The 23,237-nt window shown below is 38.8% G+C and overlaps 1 protein-coding gene across 1 annotated transcript in view; it reads right to left on the reverse strand.

The window, feature by feature from the left end:
* F13A1 (coagulation factor XIII A chain) overlaps positions 1–23,237 on the reverse strand; it is a 188,791-nt gene that overhangs the window by 69,585 nt on the left and 95,969 nt on the right. The window contains exons 5-6 of the mRNA XM_059688531.1: positions 19,643–19,761; positions 17,170–17,277 (exon numbers count right to left, since the gene is read on the reverse strand). Coding sequence (XP_059544514.1) covers positions 17,170–17,277; positions 19,643–19,761 — 227 coding nt within the window. The remainder of the gene's footprint in view (positions 1–17,169; positions 17,278–19,642; positions 19,762–23,237) is intronic.

The following is a 23,237-nucleotide window of genomic DNA, read 5'->3' on the forward strand; positions in this document are numbered from 1 at the left end:
CAGGACTTTGGACAGGGAGCGTTATTAAACTTAATTAAGATTTGCATGAAATTGTCTTCCCATAATAGCTACAATATGGAAACATGAAATACCAGCCCTCCCACAAAAGTCATTGTTAGCAACTCAGGTGCATAACATAATTCAATAAACTTTAAAATCTGGTTCCCAGAAAAGATGAGGATTGTGGAGTGAGGAGAAAGATAACATGGCTCAGCTCCTAATCCTAACCTGAACCCAAACCCGAACCCAAACCCTAACCCTAATCCTAACCATCAGCTCTTCAGAAACCTGTCAACTCTACACAATCCTGAGATTTCTCATTTGTAACTGAAAATCTTGAAAGAAACAAACTGAATGAAAATGTAGTTCTTTTTCTTATCTTGACAAGAATAGAGGACACAAATGCTGTGGACAAATTGGTTAAAGAAAGTCTAAATCTCTGAAGAGGTAGAGATTCTGGGACAGTGAGAAATGATACAAAGCCTGAGAGTTATTCACCCATGGGAGTGAGATATGCTTCCAACCAGGTGGAGTGGATTCAGGAATGAGAAATTTGACAGAATCTTAAAAACCAGACCACACGTATTCTAAAAAAGATTGTCATTTCTTCAGCTAAACTCCTTTCCCTGCTCCAATCTTTCCCAGTAGAGAGAATAAAATACATTGGCCTGAAACTGATATGCAGAGGAGAAATCAAACTAATCTTAGATTGGGAATAGTAAAGATATTATTTACATTATATCCCAGTAAATAGACCAGTTGAAGAAGAGGTATACTAGTATGAACATGAATAAAAAGAAAAGAAGCAGTGAGGAAAGAAGGGAGGGGTAGGAGAGGAAGAATATTAAAATAATACTTGTATGAAAAAAATTAAGAAACAAATAATTTTCTCACAATCTCTTAGGAGATCACAGAAAGGGAAAAAAAATGAGGGACAAATTACATCATCATGGAACTAAAAAATGATAAACTATAAGAAACAATAGATACTACTAAAAATATAATTAATGACAGAAGAAAAGCTTGACATAAAGAACATACCAATGAAAAAGATAAAGAGACAAAGTTCTTCAGAGAAAAGCTAATAGTTATGAAAGACAAGGATAATTAGTGTCCTTAAAACAGAGAGCCCAACAAATGAAACAGAAGATCTATTCATGACATAAGGAAATTTTACCAAATTGAGAAAAAGTTGAATTTATACACTGAAAGAGAATCTGTGCTTCAGGGTAACTTGATGCAGAATGCTCATTGCCTAGAAACTTGAACTAATTAAGCTTTTTGAACTTAAGGATAAAGAAATAATACAGATGAAAATGCAAATTAGCAACTAGGGAGGAAGTTAGGCTGCCTTCAGACTTCTCCATAGCACCATTCAATGGCAAAACACAGTCAATCAAAGCACAGTCAATCAATAGTCCTGAGAGAAAGAAAGGTTGACCCAAGAATATTATACAGAGCTAAGATGTTCTGCAAATATAAAGACAATCAGTGCAGATTTCAAACATGAAGCATCTCAGGAAATATAGCATCCATCAAAACCAAACTACTTGAAAAGTGACATCAAGAAAATTACGGGCTGAATCAAACAAAGAACCCAGAAGCAGAGTCTGTGTGTGTGTGTGTGTGTGTGTGTGTGTGTGTGTGTGTGTGTGTGTGTGTGTTTGGGGAGGGGAGGGGGAATCCAGTGGTGAGAAAATTCATTTGAGTATAAAAACCTTTGGGAATTAAAGTAGTAATAGAATGAATATGAACTATAAAATTTGATAATGTAAAAACAGTAATGATCCTAAGAAAAATTAGACATGAGGAAGGAAAGAAAGAATAGGATTGCTAATGTTTTAACGTGTTGATCTCTCTTAGTTAATTGACATAATCTAACATTAAAGTATAATTTAAAAATATAATTACTTTATTCTTTTAATGGTTCCATACATTTTTAATAGCCTTAGAGGGATCTGTTAGAAAATAGTATTTCTGGTAGTGAAGAAACATTTATTTAAAGCTAACCATTTCTTCTATGGTAATTCAGTTTTCCTCTTCTGTGAAAAGTAAAATTAAATAAAACTTAAAATTTAATAGAGTTTGAATACAATTAAGTGTAGTATTTTAAATTAAATAGCACAATCCTGTTTGACATAAATACAAACAGACCAATGGAACACAACAGAAAACACGGAAAGAGATTCCAGAAATATAGTTAACTAATTTTTGACAAAGTTGTAAAGGTAATTTCAGGGACAAAGAATAATCTTTTCAACAAATGCTGCTGGAACAATTGGATATTAATATGCAAATATGAACTTTGATTTATACCTTGCACCATAGACAAAAAATTATCTCAAAATGAATCATAGACCTAAATTTAAAACCTAAAACTATAAAGCTTCTAGAATGAAACATTGGAAAAAAATTTGTACCCTTCTGTTAGTCCAGGACTCCTTAGATATAATACCAAAAGTATAACCCATAAAGAATATATTTACAAATTTGGCTTCATCGAATTAAGAACTAGTACTCTTTGAAAGACATTGTTAACAAAATGAAAAGATAAGTTCAGAGTGGGAAAAAATGTTTGTAAATCACATATATGATAAAGGTTTTGTAACCAGAATATTGAAACTCAATGATAAGAAAATGAAAAAAAGTATAAAAGATGGGCAAACTGTTTGAACAGATAATACATCAAAGAAGATACATGGATAACAAGCACAACAAAAGATGCTCAACATTATCGATCTTAAGGAAATGCAAATTAAAACTCTCATGGGATAACACAATACACATATTAGAAAGTCTAAAATTAAAAAGACTGATCATAACAGTCTGTTGGGGAAGATGTGAACACTTGGGACTCTTATACACTGCTGAAAGGAATGTAAAATGGTATACTTCGGCAGTTTCTTAAAAATTAAACATATACTGACCATATGACTTAGCCACCATATTCCTAGGTATTTATCTAAAAGGAATAAGAGATATGTTTGTACAAAGATTTCTACATGAATATTCCTAGCTTTATTCTAAAAACTGGAAACAACTCAAATGTCCACCAACAAATGAATGGATAAACAAATTGTGGTTCATCTATACAATGCAACACTACCCTGAAAAAATGGAATGAACTATTGATGCACACAATGATAGCATGGATGAATCTCAAAAGGGGATAAAGAAGCATAAGGAAGCCAGACAAAGAAGAGCACATACTGCATTATTTCATTCATGTAAAATTCTAGAAATATAAATCTATGTTTAATGACAGAAAGCAGAGTGCTGACACCTGGGGACGGCAGACAAAGCAGGGAGGCATCAAAAGGAGAAATCACAAAGGAGACTTCTGAGCAGTGATGGGCATGTTCATTATTTTCATTTTGGTGATGGTTTCATGAGTGCAAAGTAATCAAATTGTGCATTTTAATTTGTACATGTTATTGTATATCAAAAATCTATAATAATAAAAGTGTAACATGCTAATTAGACCAGATGTCCTTCCAGATGACATTCTGGACGAAGCCGGGGCTACGAGGGAAGCCCGGGTCCTGGTGGCAGAGGGAAGCCCAGGTCCCAGGTGCCAGAGGGAAGCCAGTGACGGCAGCCGGGGGAAGGTCTAATCTTGCACAAATTTCATGCATCGGGCCTCTAGTATCTCAATAAAACCATAAAAAAGTATAATACTTTTAAATTAAACTAGCATTCTAGTATAATCTTATTTATGATTTTAAATTATATTTATCTCTTGAGTTATCTATTTATTTAGTCCTGGCCAGTTTGGCTCAATGATAGAGCATTGGCCCACTTGTGAACTGAAGGGTCACAAGTTTAATTCACAGTCAAGGGTACATATCTTAGTTGTGGGTTTGATCCCTGGCCTAGGTCAGGGTGCATGTGGGAGGCAACCAATAGATTTGTCTCTCTCATATCGATGTTTCTCTTTCTCTCCCCTCTTCCTCCCTCCCTTCCACTTTGTCTAAGAATCAATGGAAAAAACATTTTAAGTGAGGATAAAAATAAATCTATATATCTAGTTGGTATAATGTACATCAAGTGATAATAATGATTATTTCTTGGTGCTAAAACTTGGAATGATTTTTTTGAGAGAAAATTTTTTTTAACTTTCATTTAAAAATGTTTCTGGAATGTTCAAATTCTTTTTAGAGAGAGCATTGCCTTCTTTCATAAAAAAAAAAAGGACTAGAAACAGATATGCCAAGGTACTACTTATGTTCAATTCTTATAGTGCGAATATATAATTATTTTCTTATTTATACTTTTAAAAATGTTTAGAATTTCCCCCAAATACTTATCATGGAGGACAGAATAGATAAAATTTTGTTTGTGCTCTGAGAGGGGTTGGCTGCCTCTCTGAAGTCAAGGCTTAGGTCCATGAGGAGCGATTAAACTGGGGTTGTTCAAATATGAGGAAGGACAGAGGCAATGGTCTTTGAGGGCTGACAAGGGAGGCCAACCATTCAGCAGGTGGGCCAGCAGGGACTGGGGAACAGTGGAGAAACCAGGCAGAAATGCCATGCTTTGGGGGAAGGCCCCTTAAATACGATGGCTGGCCTGTACTTGGTTCTAAAGTGGAGCCGCCTGCCTTTAGGACCTGGCCTTGGAGTCACAGTGAGTAACTCTCACCCTGAGGTCAGAATAAGCCCTGGATCCCTATACAATTGAAAGGACAGGGCAGGCCTTAAAGCATGACCGATACTGGACTTCTCCATTTCAGATAAGGGGGATTGAGCAGATTTTAACTCGATGCTGGAAAAAAAAGTGATATTTCTTGATTCTCTAATTTTCTGTAGCACATACCTTTACATTTTGCATAGTTACTATTTTTTCTGCTTCTTTTTAAAGGTAAATGTATTTTTCTTATCCTGTGTGCACATTTTATATGATTATAACAAAGTGACTTTTCTCTGTTAAAACCGGTATTCTGTTAAATTTCACTGTTAAACGTTATGTTCTCATAAAGGTTAGGATTTCTGTAACTCTTGTAGAATACAGTTGTATATCTAATCTTATCTATAATAGTTTCTCAAAGACTGTTGGTTATAAATTTTGGGTAACATGATTTAGCTTCGAATGCGGAGAGTTAAATTTGGAAAAGAGAAAGGTTGTTTCTTGAATAAGATCCTTTCCAAATACGTGAACCACAAGCCCCCAGCTATCTGGTGGTGGTCAATCTTTTTGTTGTTGTTAATCCGCACTCGAGGATATTTTCCCATTGAGTTTTAGAGAGAGTGTAAAGGAGAGGGAGAGACAGAGAGAAACATTCACATGAGAGAGACACATTGAATGGTAGCCTCCTGCATGCACCCCGACCAGGGCTCGGGAACCTGCAACCAAAGTATGTGACCTTGACTGAAATCAAAGCTGGGACCCTTTAGTTGGCCAGCTGATGCTCTATCCACTGAGAAAACTGTCTAGGGCTCAATCTTAATTGTAGGTACAAGTCATAAAGATGTCAAATTGGGCTATGACCCTCTAGGGTTCTACAAAGAACCTCAATAGTCACTGTCTTGGGTTTGGGGAAGGAGATTACCAAGTGGTGGGAATGGTGGGGTCTTCAGGCATCATCTCTCTTCAATAGCAACAACTCTGCTTTTCTCTTATATATATTTAGGTTCAATTGATATTTGTTTAAAAAATAGTTCCAAAAAGTAAAATTGGAAAGCCCATTGGTCTGGAAATTTGGAGATGTTTCTTATGTTTTCTCTGCCATTTTCCAAATTACGTGCTGAGGATAGGAAGGGAAATGAGCTGAAGATGAAGTACTCCTAGACAAGTTATTCCATGGGCGGGCCTCCCAGCAAACACACATAAGAGAAAAATACGGGTGGCAAGAATTCCTTTTTGTCCCTTGCCTGGATCCTCATAACAAAGAAAAGGAATGCTATCTATAGTCTTCTTCGCTTTTCATTGTTGTGGGCTTAGCAACAAGCTGTTTTCTACCCCAGTGCTATTGGAAGGGTTATTCTGTCTTTCTGGAATGCACTGCCATACTCAAACCCTTTCCTTACCTACTGATTTTTAAAACTCAGATAATTTCATCCTGGAAATCTTTTTTTTAAAAAATATATTTTATTGATTTTTTACAGAGAGGAAGAGAGAGGGGGTAGAGTTAGAAACATCGATGAGAGAGAAACATCGATCAGTTGCCTCCTGCACAGCCCCTACTGGGGATATGCCCGCAACCAAGGTATATGCCCTTGACTGGAATCGAACCTGGGACCCTTCAGTCTGCAGGACAACTCTCAATCCACTGAGCCAAACCGGTCAGGGCTCATTCTGGAAATCTTTACTGATCTTTTTCATTTGGACGTCTTTTCTCTGTGCTGACATAGTATTATTTACTTAATACTGCCCTTCTATTTAGTATATTGCCTTGTGTCATTGATTGATTGCCTTTGTTCCCATTATCAGGTGTACATTCCCACAAGGAAGGAAGGTACCATGCTGTTTTGACTTTGAATTCCCATTGCTAGCACGGAGTGGACACTAAAAGAGTTTTGCTAAATTAATAGATATGGTATCAGTGGAAGGTGGGTGTAAGCCATCTTTTCTTTACTAGATGAAGACAAATGGGTTAATCAGAATGCCAATAGGCATTCTGTTGAAATTGACCAGTTGTTTCTAAAATTTATAGAGAAATTCAAAGGTTCTAGAACAACCAAAACAATGTTGAAAAGAAGAACAAAGTTTATGGAATAAGTGCTTTGAAGATTTACTATAACACTGCAGCAATTGAGACACTATGCTATATAAGGATAGATAAATAGACCATCTGACAGAATGGGGCCAGAAATAGATCCACCCTTTTATACTCATTTGATTTTCAACAAAGTCACCAAAGCAATTTAATGGGGTGGAGGAGGTGGGGGTAATTGACAGTCTTTTCAAAAACTGAAAGTCTTTTAAAAAAATTAGTTTCCAACAGTTTTTTCAACAAATGGTACTAGAACAAATGGGTAAACTGAAGTAGGGGGACTAGGCCCCTACCTCATTCCATGTAGGAAGATAATTCAAGATGGATCACAGACCTAAACATAAAAGCCAAAATTATAAAATATATACAGGAAAATATCTTCATGATCTTGTGGAAATAACACATTTCCTAGGGCTAATTCTTAATTTTTTTAAAAAATTGAATTTCATAAAATGTACAATCTTGTTCCTTAAAATACAATATTTAAAAAATTTAATGGCAAGCCATATTCTGGAATAAAATATCTGAAATACATATCTGACATAAGATATATTGTATTAGGAATATAGAAAAAGCAACTACAACTCATTAATAAAAACACAAATAATCCAATAACAAAATGGGCAAAAACTTGAAATTATACCACACAAAAAAATATGTATAATTGGTCAATAAATGCATGAAAAGGTGCTCAGTATCATTAGTCATCATGAAAATTAAAATCCCAATGAGATACCACTGTACACCCATTAGAAAGATTAAAATTAAGAAATCTGAAAACACCAAGAATAGATGAAGCTGTGGAAAAACTGAAATTCTCATGTATTGCTGCCAGAAATGTAAAATGGCCCAATCACTTTGGAACACTGGTAGATTCTTAGAAAGATAAACATATACAATGGTCCAATTACTTTGGAACACTGGCAGATTCTTATAAAGATACACATATACATACCCTATGATTTAGACATGCCACCTTTAGCTACTTACTCCAGAGATATGAAAACACATTTACATAAAAGACTTGTACAATAATGTTCATAATAGCTTTATTTATAATAACCCTAAATTGAAAAAAATCTCAAATGTCTATCAGCAGATGAATGGATAGTTTGTGATATAGAAAATACAATGAAATACCGCTCAGCAATAAAATAAAAATTAAAGACATGTGCAACAACTGATTGAGTAAAAGAAGCCAGACCCAAATAATATATGTGCCCACTTACTGGGAGTTTGAGATGGAAAATCTAATCTATTCCAAGAAATTTTCTTGATTGATTAGGAAGGAAGCACAGGGAAATTTCTGGACTGATGTTTATATTTTAGTTGGGTGGTGATTAATCAAAACTAGCTCAATTTTGCATTAATACCCATACTTTTCACTATATGTAAATTTTACTTCAGTTAAAAAACCATGGATTAACCCTAACCTATATTGTGAAGCAGCTGACCACCATTGTGCAAATGTTCTTTGGTATACACACTTGACACAGACTCTGGCAGGGGTGGGTCATTAGATTCATTTTTCATGGAAACCATTACAACTAGAGATTATTATCCTTGTTTCCCTTAGTAACTAAGGATCCTTATTTGGCCAAAACATAGTTTACTAATTGACCATCAAGAGAGAAATAACCCAATGTGGACTGAGAGAGAGAGAGAGAGATATCGAGATTTTAAGCTTTTCTAATGTCTGCTTTTAAAAAATTTCTATACCACTGCTGCATGGTACAGGGCAGATGTAGAACCGGTACCCAAAATTTTTTGAAAAGGGGAAAAAGCAGAGAGAGAAGAGGAAAGAAGGATTTCAAGGGAGGAGAGAGGGGAAGGAGAGAGGGTGAGATGGGGATCCCAGATGCATAAAGGCGTGAGGGCAGATTCTAACGAGCTGTGCTGGCTTTGCTGCATTTCTATCCATCTGTCCTGGGGATGTCTGCTTGGGATACCAGAACAGCTGGACTGCACAGCCTAGAAAGAGTGCTCAAAACATCCCCATGTATAAGAAATAGCCCATGCAATTTCAAAATAGATGCAGCATTGAAACCTCATTCCAGGAAGCAATTCAAGGAAAGCAGACATTTAGATTGACTATGATGATCACATTCGAGAGATGGTTTGTAATAAATGTCTGTTTTTTTCCTCCAAAAATATGGGGAGAACAGGCATAAGAAATGTACGCTTAATAATTGAGAAACCAAGCTGTTTGCCCACAAATGAAAACTTCATTACATCGCAGGCTTTTACCATAAGAAAGAAAAATGATGTCTGAACAACTCATTGTTCCCTCCTCCTGCCCCCCCACTCTGAAAGATAAGGATTGAATCAGACAGAGCTTGTAGAAAACATTATATTTGTACCCAAGGAGCTCATCCGATGTGAAGAGAGAACAGACAAAGAGAAAATCCAGGGAAATAGAACATTGAGAATGGGATGGCTCAGCAGGCGACATGAAATCTGTTTTCAGTTCTGTCAATGACCTTGTGTAAGTCATTTAACGGCCTGAGACCTCAGTCTTTTTATCTGCACTTCGATTATTTATGGAATAAATATAATTTCTCAAAAGTGACTATGGAAAATTTTCTGTTAGGAAAATTCTATTTTCACACTGGCTTACAATATGTTTATTAAATTTTAAGAATTCGTAAAAAAAACAACCCCACAGAAATAAAAATTTGTAGTGAGCAAGGTGACCTAGAAATTGTCTTGACTGTATCTCCCATTTGTCATTGGATTCCCATGCTTAGGGATATCTTGAAGCTTCAACTTTAAGGGTTAAAAAAAAAATCTTAGAATTGGCATTTTAGTATTTTACTCTGCTGGACCACAATAACATTTTTCATTAGTTTTCACTGATAGATTCTCCATGTTGCCACCACTGGAAGCCCCTCCCAATTGAGCTGTGTCACCATTGAAAAGGTTATGAAGAGCACCAGAGGCCTCTATCTTTTTTGACTATTCCAAAGTGAGGAACAGCATTCCTGATATTCCTGAGCATAAATCATGGAGAGAAAATAACAATCTATAATAATAAAAGTGTAATATGCAAATTGACCAAATGGCCGAACGGAGTAATGACCATCCAGACAACCATTCTATGACACCCACTGGCCCCAGGCCAGCCAAGGTGGGTGCGATTGGTCGGGGTGTGATTGGTCAGGGGCCCAGCCATCGCCCCATGATTGTGCTGCAGAGGGAGGCCCAGGCCACCGGCCGGCAGGGCGATCAATGGGGGGGTCCACAATCGCGCCAAAGAGGGAAGCCCAGGCCAATGACCAGCCGGCTGCGGTGGGTGGGCGGGCCTCCCTCTTTGGGGTGATTGATCACGGAGCCCCTGCTGGGTGGGCGGGGCCTCCCTTTGCGGGGTGATTGATGGCAGGGCTGCCGGACTGTGAGAGGGTGCAGGCTGGGCTGAGGGACCCCATTCCCGAGTGCATGAATTTCATGCACCGGGCCTCTAGTTTAAAATAAGAAAGCCAGGCCCTGGCTGATTTGGCTCAGTTGGTTGAACATCATCTCCTGCACCCAGAGGGTTGCTTTTGGATTCCCAGTGGTCAGGGCACATGCTCAGATTGCTGGCTCCATCTCCAGTAGGGGGTATTTAAGAGGCCACCAATTGATGTTTCTCTCTTTCACCGATGTTTCTCTTTCTGTCTGTCTCCCTTACACTCTCTCTAAAATCAACATAAACGTATTTAAAAATAAAATAAAATAAAATAAAATAAAATAAAATAAAATAAAATAAAATAAATAAAATAAAATAAGGAAGCTGATAGGGTTAGAAACCCAGACTCTAAATGGAGACTAAAATCCACCTTGAAGCCCACATCCGACAATGGTCACCAGCCAGGCATTTGCAAAGTTAGAATGCAGGTGTGTGAGTCATTGCCATTCTTCCAAAATACCATGTGGAAGCTGTGTCTTCATCTTCACATAGGCGGCACTGGAGCCTGTGCAGTGTCTGCCCTGATGATCTGGGGCTGGCCACCACCATCCTCCATAGGAAGTTCTGATGCCAATTACTATGAATCTTTGATACAAAAATCTGGAAACAAATTATTATTACATAATCATGCTCTTGTGATAGATTTCACTTTTCCAAAATTAAGGTTCATATGGAGAAGTGTGAAAAAGCCCCTCGGGGGTGAAATGGTTGCCGACAATGGCCACTGAGCACCTGGGTGCTGATTTTTCAGGATAGTTCACTCCAAGGAAGGGGGCTTTAGCTGCTTATGAACCAAAGGAACCATTAGCTAGAGCTTTTAAATTTTTTATTTCATTTTTTAAAATAAAATGGTCAGGGAGCTGTGCCGTGGTTGGTCGGTATGATCAGGAATAGACCTTATGCGTTTATTTCTGACTCTGAAATTCATTTGGGAGATTGAAAGGTAGAATTCCTAGCTCAATGAATTTTCAAACACAATATTAATAGTCATTATAGCGTGTTGCATGAAGAGGTTTGCTGAATGTGAAGCTTCCTATAAGATGCCCAGGTAAACAACCGGATAAAAATAAAAACATGGTTTTGTAAAAAGTGTCTTGTGGAGCTGCTTGGCAAAATTTCAAAGGAGTGAAGGCATTACTGATTTTTTTCATGCATGGAAAGAAAAAAATAACTTTCTAAATACAGAGACAATGAGAAGGGGAATAAAGATGGACAAAGTGAAAAATAACTTTATTTTCAGTTTGTCTATGAGATCGCATATGCTTAGACAGCAAGCCCTGAAGTCCATTTTATCTCAAAGGTCTGCGGTCATTCATCTTGTCCTGGGCCCTAGGAAACCTCAGGATCTGCCTCCAGTGTGGTCAGTTTGATTTACTAGCTGGAGCTCCAGATGATTTTTTATAACATTACAGAGTACACTGAACATTGATTGGTTTAAAAAAGTTCGATCTGAGTTAGTTTCCAAAAGGCACAGTCAGAACAGGCATTAATGGGGATTAATGATGGCGTTGTGGTTCGATATTAGCAAAAGACCCAGGGTTAAAAATAAACGTGTGCACCTCAAGGGAAATAGCAAAGTTCAAGCTGGCAACAGTATCAGGACTGCAATTTTAAAATATGTAACTATATTGACCTTTTTCCCTCTCTTTTCCTTCTTTCAAAAACTCCCCAATAATGTCACCTTTTAAAAATTATTTTAATTAAATCAAACAAGCCCCTGGAGGAGCAAATTACCCAGGCCTACATTTTCTTTCAGTGCTTTTGGTGACTGGATCTTTGGGTATAATTTACACCACGGAAAAAGGGTTCCCATGAGTAATAGCATGGTTTATGCTTGCTATGGGCCCTCGCTGACTACTCTTCTACCCCGTGAGCTAATATCCTACCTGGTAGGCCAGTGTTTATTTCTGGGAAAACTCTGAGCAAAGCTTGAGAGATTTGCTTTCTCATATATTTATTTAATCAGAGATTTTGCCATTCTGTGTTGAAAATGTCTACTTACCTGTCTGTCTTCTCTATTGGGCTGTAAACTCTGTGAAGGAAGAAACTATGCTTTGTTCTCAATTATACTCAGTATCTAGACTGGTAGAGTCTCAATAAATACTTGCTAAATGAGTGAGTTAATAATATTTTTCTACCACCAACATCATTACAGCAATCACCATCACTACCACTACCACCACCATCATCACCATCACCACCACTACCACCATCAGTACCATCACCACAACCATCATCACCACCATCACTGCCATCACCACCATCACCATCGCCACCACCACCATCATCACCAGCACCAGCACAACCACTAATACCACCATCAAACCATATTTGGTACCTAATTCTCTTTAGAACCTTTTCCTCCAAAGTCCTAGTACCTCTGGCTATTAAGAATTCTCTGATTTACACCTTTCTTCACATATTCCCCTATTTCAAAATTCACCTGTCTCTGAACTCCATTCCTTTGGGTCCTTTCCCCACCTAGGAAACAGCTACTTAATTTGATATAGTAATCATGTTATTACTGATGTGTTGGTAATGGCCCTCTGAGGTAATATGATCTGAGAGCAAGGACCATACCTAGTTCTAGCTCAGCCACTTCTTTGCTGTGTGACCTTGAGTGACGTCATTTCCCAGGGCATCTGCTCTTTACCAGAAGACCCCTGGAGCATCATCCAGATCTCAAGTACATGTTCTCTGCATTTCAACACAGCTCTTCTATTGACAAAGTCTCAACCCAAAGGAGCAAACCTGCACTCAGGTGAGAAGTTCGGGGTTTCACAGTGAACAAGCAAGCGGTATCTGCTTAACAAGCAGATAAACTTATGATAAGCAACAGCACCCATTTGCAGCAACAGTGCGCCTCCCTGGAGAACTTCTCTACCCACGTTTGCTGCCAGATCCAGTCAGTCAAGGGGTAGAAACAGAGATAGGCAACCATGCAGCGGAAATGCCAGCTACTGTCGCTGTGTTCCCTTTCCCCAGGACCATGCTGTCCTTGTCACAACATGGCAGAGAACAGCTGTTTTGGTGTCTGACTGGGGCTCAGAGTCCATGGTGGTTTCTTCACAGCAACTCAGGGCCAACGATGGAATGCTTTATTAATGCCCTGGGAGCGAAATATGTTTCAGATGGCACAAAGCATCTTTCTAAAATTTTCCTGGCACATTTCCTGGCAATTGTCCTGGTGGGTATAGCCACATCAGATATGAGGTGCAAAGAAAACAGCAGCCAAGCAATGTATTTTAAAGGAGAAAGTATGACTCTGGCAAGTTTCTTCCTTTTATAATTTTCTCTTTTTAAAAAATTTCTCTTTCATCAATCTGCAATGTAGCTGTGGTAAAATGTACCACTCAGTATTTAGAAAAGCCTAAGTAAAAGGTACCTTATGTAAGGTTATAACACCTCCGGCCCAAACCCCAGACAATGAAATTACAAAATTTTTAGATTTTCTCCTGGGAGAATCCAATAGCCCAGGGCTATCCAAATTATCATAAGTTTTTCCTATTTTAACATCAAAGTGAAGTAATGCAACTTAAAAGAAGAACCAAATAAGATACTGAATTTATAGAGGAAACACTAGAAGAAAGAAGAACATAATTTTGAAGAACAAAAGGATATTTTGCTGCCACTGGGAATAACAAATGTGGTTTGAGTACAGGAGCAAAATTTCCTTTTAAAGATGAAAGTGAGGCCTGGAGAGGTTGAGTGGTTTGCCCTGGGTCACACAGAGGGTGGCGGGGTCAGAAGCGAGAGGTCTCCTCGGACTTGGGCAGCTCAGATCGATGCTGCCTCCTCTTTCTTTTCTGTGGCAGAATGAAAACCAACAGGTCTGAGTGAGGTAAAAAGACAGATACCCTATGCAGTCAAGAAGAGAGGGTTTTGTCCATTGCAGAGGCAGGGAAACTGAGCCACAAAGGGCTTTACTGCTGAGGCCCTCACGGGGGTGATTTTGATCCCAAGGGGACGTTTGGCAATGTCTGAAGACATTTTTGATTGTGACTGCAGGAGGTGCGGGGATACTACTGACATTTCATCAACAGAAGCCAGGGATGCGGCCAGACATCCTCCAGTGCACAGGACACCCCCACAACAAAGAACTACCCGAGGCCATAGACACTGGACAATAATGATATTTATCGGGGGGTTGTGTGCATAAAATCCAGATTTATATTATTATTATTATTATTTATTAATTATTATTATTACTAGAAAGTTTGCACAGCATGGTTTACTATCAGTGCTCCTTTAGCATCATGCACCCACCTACTCCCTTCAAATTCCTCGCCAACATTCAGTGCTAGACTTTGCCGTGACCCAGGCTTCTGCTCCTTCCTTTTGTCCCCACTTCACCTTTCCAGGTGCCCAGCTGGTGCCAGGCTGCTCCTCTCCACTCCTTCCTGATAGCAATTGAGCCCAGAAAATATCTGCCTCCTGTCATTTTCAGCAAGGCATGAAGTGAAGTCAGATTGTTACCCTCCCCAGAACATTTCTGTGTTACGACGCATCTCTGTTCCAGCACTTGTGTCCTGTGAAAGGCACTCCCAGCCTCGGTGGCCAGGCGGGGATGTTTGAGAAGAACTCCCCAGTGGACCGGGCCAGCCCTGGGAAGCCACACAGCCCATCCGCCTTGGTCTGGCTAGACTGGCAACTTGAGAATATTTTCCTTCTGAGCTTTCTAAATACATCTCATATTTTGAAGCAAATCTCTAATTGAGAATTTGAGAGTTTTTTGTTGTTTTCTTTTCTTTCAGTCATTGCTTAACTTCATTCAGAAATTTCATTATAGATTTCCAGAATGTGTTAATAGGAGAGGAACTGCCTGAATGATTAGAAAAGTTTCTTTTTTTCATTATTTATAAAAATATGTTTTTATTGATTTGAGAGAGAGAGCATGAGAAAGAGGGAAAAGCATCGATTTGAGAGAGAAACATCGATGGGCTGCCTCTGGCATGCACCCTGACCCCAGGATTGAACCCACAACCTGGACACGTGCCCTGACCCAGAGCTGAACCAGTGACTTTTCGAGACAATGCTCAGCCAACTGAGCCACACTGGCCAGGGCAACAGTTGACTTTATTTTAAAGTGTTGCCTTTATATGTGATTTTTGGAGGTTCAATATTTATTTTCTAAAATCATTATAACAGGATAGATATTGGAAACATTCACAGAGCTCTTTTAAGGATGAAAAGAGATAATAGTTGAGAAAAGATTTTGAAAATGATCAAACGTGCATTTTGTGTGTGTAAGCAATGGTGTTGGTGAAAATAGAGGTATTAGCCCCAACACCTGACACCTCCCCTCCAAAAAACAAGCAAAGCAAAGCAAGCCGTCCCCCAAACAGATGCTGTCTAGTGCTAAATCTTGTAATTAGGTTACAGATTTTCAAACTTAGAATGCCATAGCTTTTTATGACTCATAAAATGCAAGGCCATTTGTATTGGGATTATGTGATTAATTCAAAATCTGACAGCTTCCACTTGGCCAGCTGCCGTGAGGGAAGTGCTGGGCTGGCGGCTTCATGTTTGCTTCCCCCGTGCATTGGCTGTGGTTGGCAGTGGCTTCTGGATTAGTGAAGATACACACAGCGTGGAGGAAGCTTAGGCTGATGAGCAGGCCATTTTAGAATGCTTATGAGAAATTCATTTATTTTCAACCACTAGCCATTGCTTCCCTTCTCACTGCAAACCTGTCACGGTGACTTCAAGGGAGAACAAAAAAGGAAATTTTGTCTGAGAAACAGGAAAAATAGGGATTGACTGCAGGCTTAATGCATGTGGCTATAAATATTTCTTGTACAGAAATCCTAAATTCTTTCTTTAGAATTCACTGTTTTCATTATGCAATGTAAACTAACAACAGAAAGCAAAAATGCCTTTAGAGGTTAGTTTTTAGCTCCTATTTTTATGCTCCACTATTTCTTAAATTCACATGTAGCTTAGTTATTAATAAAAACAACCCTTCTTATGAGCTAATCAGAAATTAAATTTCATATCACTCTCAATCTCTTATTGATTGATTGGACAATATTGATTTTATTGAGCTCAAACCAAACTCATTATTTTTTCCAAAGAGAGAATTTTTTATAGAAAACTTAAAATTGGTGACACAAGAATTATTTTTGCTCAGTCTTTGATGGAATAAAATAGCACATGGCTTAGTGTATCTTCAGGAATATTCTTCTCAGGAATCAGCTTTAATGTGCTATTATGCACCATGGGCAGGATCTGTGCGCTGTGTATATCAATCCATCCAGGACTGCACAGGACCTGGGCATCGCTGCAGCTCACCTCCCATGCCTGACTACAACCTCCTCACTCCTGGGAATTGTTTCCTCGCCCAGGGAGGTGCTACAATCCAGGATCTGCATCCTCAATGATGCTTCCGGATCTCTCACAGAGAGCAGATGGGAGGCAGAGAATCTCTAGATTTGGGGTCAGCAGACCTGGATTCCAGGGGAGCTTTGTCACCAACAACCTGTCATCACACTGTTTCCTGACTTGTAAAGTGGCATGAGTAATACCCACCCTACTTATCTCTGTGATTACTATGAAGAATCAAAACCCATTTTGTGAACAATAAAGCCCTATGATGAGGTATAGAAGCTGAGCTTAGACAGAGCCATGTATTCCTTGACTCTTTCTGTGGGTGTGGAAATGGAGAGAAGCTGTGTCTTGTACGTATTTTGGTGCTCCTTCATGTTTGTCTGTTTGTTGATTGATTAGTCACTGACCTTTTGTCCAAGTCACTCCTTAGTCCCTAGGCAAGAGATTCTTAACAATAAGTGGACTTTGGTATCATGTCATCTCTCACCATTTGTCTGAAGCTAAAGAAACATATAGTACTGAGGTAAGAATTTTGTTTTTAGCACATGACAAGTTCAGAGAATTCTAGGCTATTACAAATAAAAGTTTACTAAGTTTCAGTCACCATTTCAATAGCTCTTAATGAACTGACATCTAAACTGAGGCAAATGACATGTACTTGGTTTAGCAATCAGTCCTGGTTGCTCACCATTGCAGACCCAACGCGGCTGACTTTGATGGGATTCCCTCGGCCGGAAAGGTCCATCTGTGCTTTGTCCATCATGTGCAAACAAGCGTCCAGGATGCCATCCTCAAACTAGAAAAAAAATGAGAAACTACTCAATGTCTACTCTGTAAGCAAGATATTCTCTGGCAAAATAATAAAATGAAACCACAACCCAATGTTTAGAAATGTGTATTCCTATATAGTAATTGCTCATAATCTTTTATACTTAATATTTCATACTAAAGTGGAATGAAGGAGACATCCTCTTTTATTTCTCAGTAAAATAAATAAGGACTTGAAAGCAAGCTAGAACTAGAAACAGAACTACTAGAGAACTGATGTACTTAAGGATTGTGGACTGACTTGGAATTCTTCAGGAAACTGTACCCATTAATTTAGAGGATCTCTCCAGCACATTGGATCCAGTGCCCAAGGCAAAGGAATAAGCGATTTACCAAAGTCAGGCCAAAGTCTCGAGACCTCAAAAGTAACACGAGTCCCTGTGCATCCATAAAATAAACGGCTCTCAGATATATCACAAGAAGGCACTTCAGGTCTATATACCTTACCTTGCATGGGAAATAGGAGACCTTGTGCAGTGAATGTCTGTCTAGGGTTTTCCCTCTTTGGAGACAAGGTGGACTCAAAGAGAGGGCAGGGCTAAGTAGATTATGTTATCAAGGGAACAACCTATAGTCAGTTCAATTTCCTTGGAGGGAGAAGCTAGCCATTTGCAACACTAGCATTTTCTAGGAAAGGAATGAAGACAAAGTAGTAATAAAATGACAAAATGGGAAGATTTCACCTGTATGTATCTGTGTACAGATTTTCCTGAACACAGTAATCTTACAGTTATCCATGCAAGCACTTGTGACAGAAACCACAATCTCAATGGCTAATTACCATGTAATAATTTATTAAATCCAGTGAAAATACCAACTCTGCATGTACCTAAACATGTGACGGATGCAGTAATGGGTAATGCACTTGTTCTCCAAGCATATAAAGAACTCATTATTCTGGTTCTTCTTAAGCAGCATCTCTCAACTGTGTGGGACACAATATCAATGAACTGGAGAGGTAAAAGAGTAGTCATAGAACTGGTTGTTTCTCTGCATCACTTCACACTACTGGGTTAATTGGTTCTTTATACCGAAGGACCAAATTAATGAACTCCAGATGAGTAGAGACAGACAGTGGCTGTGTTCAAGGGTGACTACCAAAGAGATTCTGGCTGAGGAGGACCCTTTCAAGTCCTCTTTGCTCCCCACCGTGGTGACTTGTCTCTTATTATCCCTCTATATTGTTACATTGGGAACATAGAGAGAATCACACCTAGAGGTTAGGAATCAGGGACCCAGAGCAAGAGCACCAGACAACAGGCAATAATCAAGAGTTGTATGCCACTTGGGCAGGGAAGGGCTTATAAGCAGGGAGTCAGGCAGGTATCCAAAACAGGGGGAGGAAACACAGGTCATTAGCTTGACAGGATGTCAGAAATACAGGAGGGCAGTGATTCTCAGGAGTCAGGGGGAAGGAGCAGGACACAATGCCAAGTGGACAGGAGCTAGTGATGACCTGGGACCCATTGGTCAGTGTGGAGCACTGATGAGGGATGAAGGGAGGGCCCTATGGAAGTCAAAGCAAAGCATCAAGAAGCCAAGAAAGTGTCATGCGACCTGGTGAGACCAGACTTCGTGAACTCTCCACCCTGGGCACCAGAACAGTGCACATCCCAGTCGTCTTAGCCAAGACTCTCTGAGAAAGGGCACACTCATCCTCCCATGCTGCTAATGAAAAGTTTCTTCTGAATCACAGGATATGCATTCATTTCTGGAAATATGGTAAAATATCCGTTTGTTCCTTTGTTAAAGATACCAAACTGAAATAGTGCGAGTTATTCAATATTTTAAATGAAATTCATGTAAGATATTTTATATCTGGACAGAAACTTGAAGTTGCAACTGATAAAATGTCCTTAAATAAAAGCCCTTTGACCAAATGGTAACACCTGTTTCTTTTAGCTGTGTCTTATACCAACACTGTAAAAAGTTATTTCTTTGAATTGGGCACACACCTTGCAGTACCCTTTGCATCATTATCAAGGCACCTCTCCTTGCAAGGAAAGGGAAGCTCAGTCCTCTCCCGGCTGCAGAGCCAGGTCTAAGCTATGAGATGTCACTGCACCAAGATGCCTCAGCATTTCTCACTAGCATGCCATGCTTTCTATAGACTCTATAACATCACAATAACCTAAGATATGTGATTTCAGCTGATGAATTATGCAGTTGCCTTTCCAAGTCTCTACTCCTGGGTTCTCTGTCTTGGAGTCTCAGATCCTGCAAAGCAGGAAATTATGCTTGTCTCATATTGACATATGGCAGCCTGCAGTGATACATGTGACAAAAATATTAAGCAAAATGTCCTTGACAATGACAAATTTTAAATGGCTCACCTGACCATAGCTCCAGCTTCTACTCTTGATGTTATTGAAGTCTCCGTAAAAAATAACCCCGATGTCATTCAGGACATACTCTTCTCTCTCTCTCTCATCATCCAGGTACACAGCATCGTCTGCATCGGAAGGCAAACATAATGAGCATTACCAAACCAGGCTGCGGTCATATGTTTCAAAGTTGTTTTGCTCCTAACCTGCAACTTAACCAACTAAATTAAAAATAAAAATGTTTTGTTTCACTAAAGGTAACTCCTTTCCCAATATGTAATTTTAGCAATGGTGAACCTAATCAGTAGACCAGGTCAGTCTGCAAATGATGACATTTGTCAGCAAAATGCAGACAAATGCTGGCACAATGAAATTGACAAGTCTCCTTAAGTAATTAGGATTCTGATGCAGCCGTAGTTTCAGAAGCAGAATTCTATGATGCAGATACAATTCTGTAGCCAGATAAGAAATAATTTTCAACCTATTTGAAAGTGATTTTTAAAACAAGTCTGGGGCATATTAGAAGACCCATCGCCTGTCATGCCTGGCTTATGGCCCATCACCAATGGGAAGAGGGAGGCTGGGGGTTGTCTCCTTTCAATGGATAATTGTGATGGGAAGGAGGAGCCCAAGGAGCCTCTCTGATCAGCTTCCTCCATTGCAAGGACTTTTCTTCCCTGTGGCTCTAATCAGAAGAAGGCTATGCTACCCCTCTGCCTACTTATATCAGTCTGAAACTTCTCCCCAGGGCAGGTGTGGAAGCAGCAAACGCATCTTTACCAAAGGCAGAACCAGGAAGGTAAAATTACACTCCGGTACATTTTCATGTTTGGAACGGGGTCAATTTGCGTTTTGATTAGGGACATGGTTCATGACATTTCTCTGGCCCAGATCAGACCTGCCATCCCTCCCACCTTTTCAGGGTTCTTTCCTCCTCATTCCCGATTAAGGCTTTTACCACTCTCTCTGGAACCGTAGTTATCAATCTTGGCTGCACATTAGAATCATCTGGGTAGATTTAAAAACTTCTGATTTAAAAATGTCTGGACTGAACTCAAGATTGATTAAATCCGAATCTTTGGGATTGGATGAGAACCAGGCATCAGGGCTTTAAAAATATTCATTTATTTGTTGATTTATTTTAAGCTCTCTAGTGATTCTCATATGAAACCAAAGTTGACAAAAATGCTCTAGTCCTTGCTACTCACATTCTGGTGGAAGACAAGCACCACCTGGAAGCTTATGAGAAATGCAGAGTCCCAGGCCCCAGCTCAGACCGAACAAATCAGAATTTGCATGTGAACAGCAGCCCCAGGGGGGTTTATGTACAAAATAAGATTTGCAAAGTATTGCTCAGCCCAACCAGCTTCGATCCCCGTTCTGGGCTGTATTATAGCTTTGATGGAGTCCTTTGGAGATTCCTTGGTCTTGCCTGCTCTCCAAGACTTTCCTGTCCCTTCCTTTTTCTGTTCTCTGTCTCTTGCCTACCGTTTACCTGGTTTCATGCAACTGTAAATACACACACGCACACACATTTCAAATATTCTAATGTCCAATAAACTATACATTTAAACTGAAAAATTTTATAATCAAAATAAAAACAATATTCATCGCACTAACATTCTGAGCCTCTCTCTGATCCCCCACGCCTGCCAAGAAACTGTTAATCTGATTTTTGTCACTATAAATTAGTTTGCATTTTATACAATTTTATGTAAATAGAATTATACATTTTTGGAGGGGTCTTGCTTCTTTCACTCAGGCTAATTATTATTATTTTTATGTATTTTTATTGATTTTAGAGAGAGAGGAAAGGAGAGGGATAGATAGAAACATCTATGAGAGAAATGCATCAATTGGCTGAGCCTCTTGCACCGCCCCCTCTGGGGATCAAGCCCACAACCCGCCATGTGCTCTGATCAGAATCCAACTGGTGACCTCTTGGTTCATGGTTTCACAATCAACCACTGAGCCACACTGGCCGGGCTCAGGCTAATTATTTTGAGATTCATTCCTGTTGTAGTGGGTAGCCATAGTTTATTCATCCAGGAGTCATTTTATCTTTCTAAAAAAAAATCAGTTACATGGCAAGTATGTGTCAACCTTTCCTGAGCCCTGCAAGTGTGAGCTTTGCTGCCTCAAACTGCTGCCCTTGCTGGATTCTGGAGGCTGCAGGCCGCGGTTTACCAGCAACATCTAGGACTCTAAATGGAAATGACAGCTGTGTTCCAAGTGGATAACACATGAAGAAGTGACAACTGAGTTTGAGGTCAGTATTTCTGGGGAAAAGCATGAAAGAAGACTTTCATTTTAAAAGAAAATAACGTGAGGGTGTGAGAGAGATGGCATTGATGGTCACACGCACATGGCACTCGCCAGATGCTATCAAGCGTCCTGACAAGAAAAGGTTACTCTTGTTTTTATTCTTTTGTAAAAGTGGTTTAGCTGATGGGACTCCTGTAATAATAAACATTTTAGTCCATAGGGTTTCAAATGCCTGTTGTTGAGATAAAAATTTCCTCATAAGACAACTGAGGTCAAGAAATGCCATTTGGAAAGTTTGTAACCTGTTTTCCTTATAATATGGGATGTTTATGGACTTGTCCTGTAAGATATTAGATGGTAGATTGGATTATAGAGCTACGAACATTTAAATTCGTATAAAAAATATGAGTCAAAATAAATAGCCTAGAAAGAGATGTTACAATATGTATATATCTACCTCAGAAATTAATATATAATACAATATTGCAAATCAAAGGGAATGAGTATTAAATTCAGCTGGGAAAATTGGTTGCTTGGGAAAAGTAAATTTTCTGTACATAAAAATAAACTGAAACTTAATTTAAATCTGAATTTAAAAATAGAAAGCATAAGAAATCTCAAATAAAATAAAGGTGAATATCTATTTGGTCTTTAGATGAGAAAGTTTTATCTAAACAAAAATAACAGAAAAAAATCACAGAGAAAAATTAATGCATTTTATTTAACATAAATATAAAACTTGATGTTCATATGTGGTAAAATTTAAAGTATATAGCAAATTAGGAAAACATTTACTAACAGGAATGTTAGTAAAATTCCCTTATATGTAAAAAATTACAATAAGTTAATAAATGTGCTGATTGAGAAAGATGCAAATACAAAAATCATCAAAAACCATAAAGTGTTGTCCTAGCTGGTTTGGCTCAGTGGTCTAGTCAAGGGCACACACCTCAGTTGCAGGCTTGATCCCTGGCCCTAATTGGGACACGTGTGGGAGGCAACCAATCTATGTATCTCTTTTACATCTTTATTTCTTTCTCTCTGTCTCTCCCCCTTCCTTCCTCTCTCTCTAAAAAATCAGTGGAAAAAATATCCTGGGATAAGGATTAACAACAACAGCAAAATCATAAAGTGTTTAAAAGTAAGTCAGCAAAGGGAAAACCATTTCACAGAAGAGAAAATGTGACCATGTATTCATAAAAACAATTTTAACTAAGCAGTATTTGAAGAACTGCAAAAATTTAAAAGGAAATAAATATATGCGTATATATTAACTTATTTATGCATTTGAACTTAATACTCAATAACAACTGTGTGATGAATCACCAATCTACTGATG

The sequence above is a fragment of the Myotis daubentonii genome, chromosome 3 (assembly GCF_963259705.1).
Source record: "Myotis daubentonii chromosome 3, mMyoDau2.1, whole genome shotgun sequence".
Taxonomy (NCBI): domain Eukaryota; kingdom Metazoa; phylum Chordata; class Mammalia; order Chiroptera; family Vespertilionidae; genus Myotis; species Myotis daubentonii.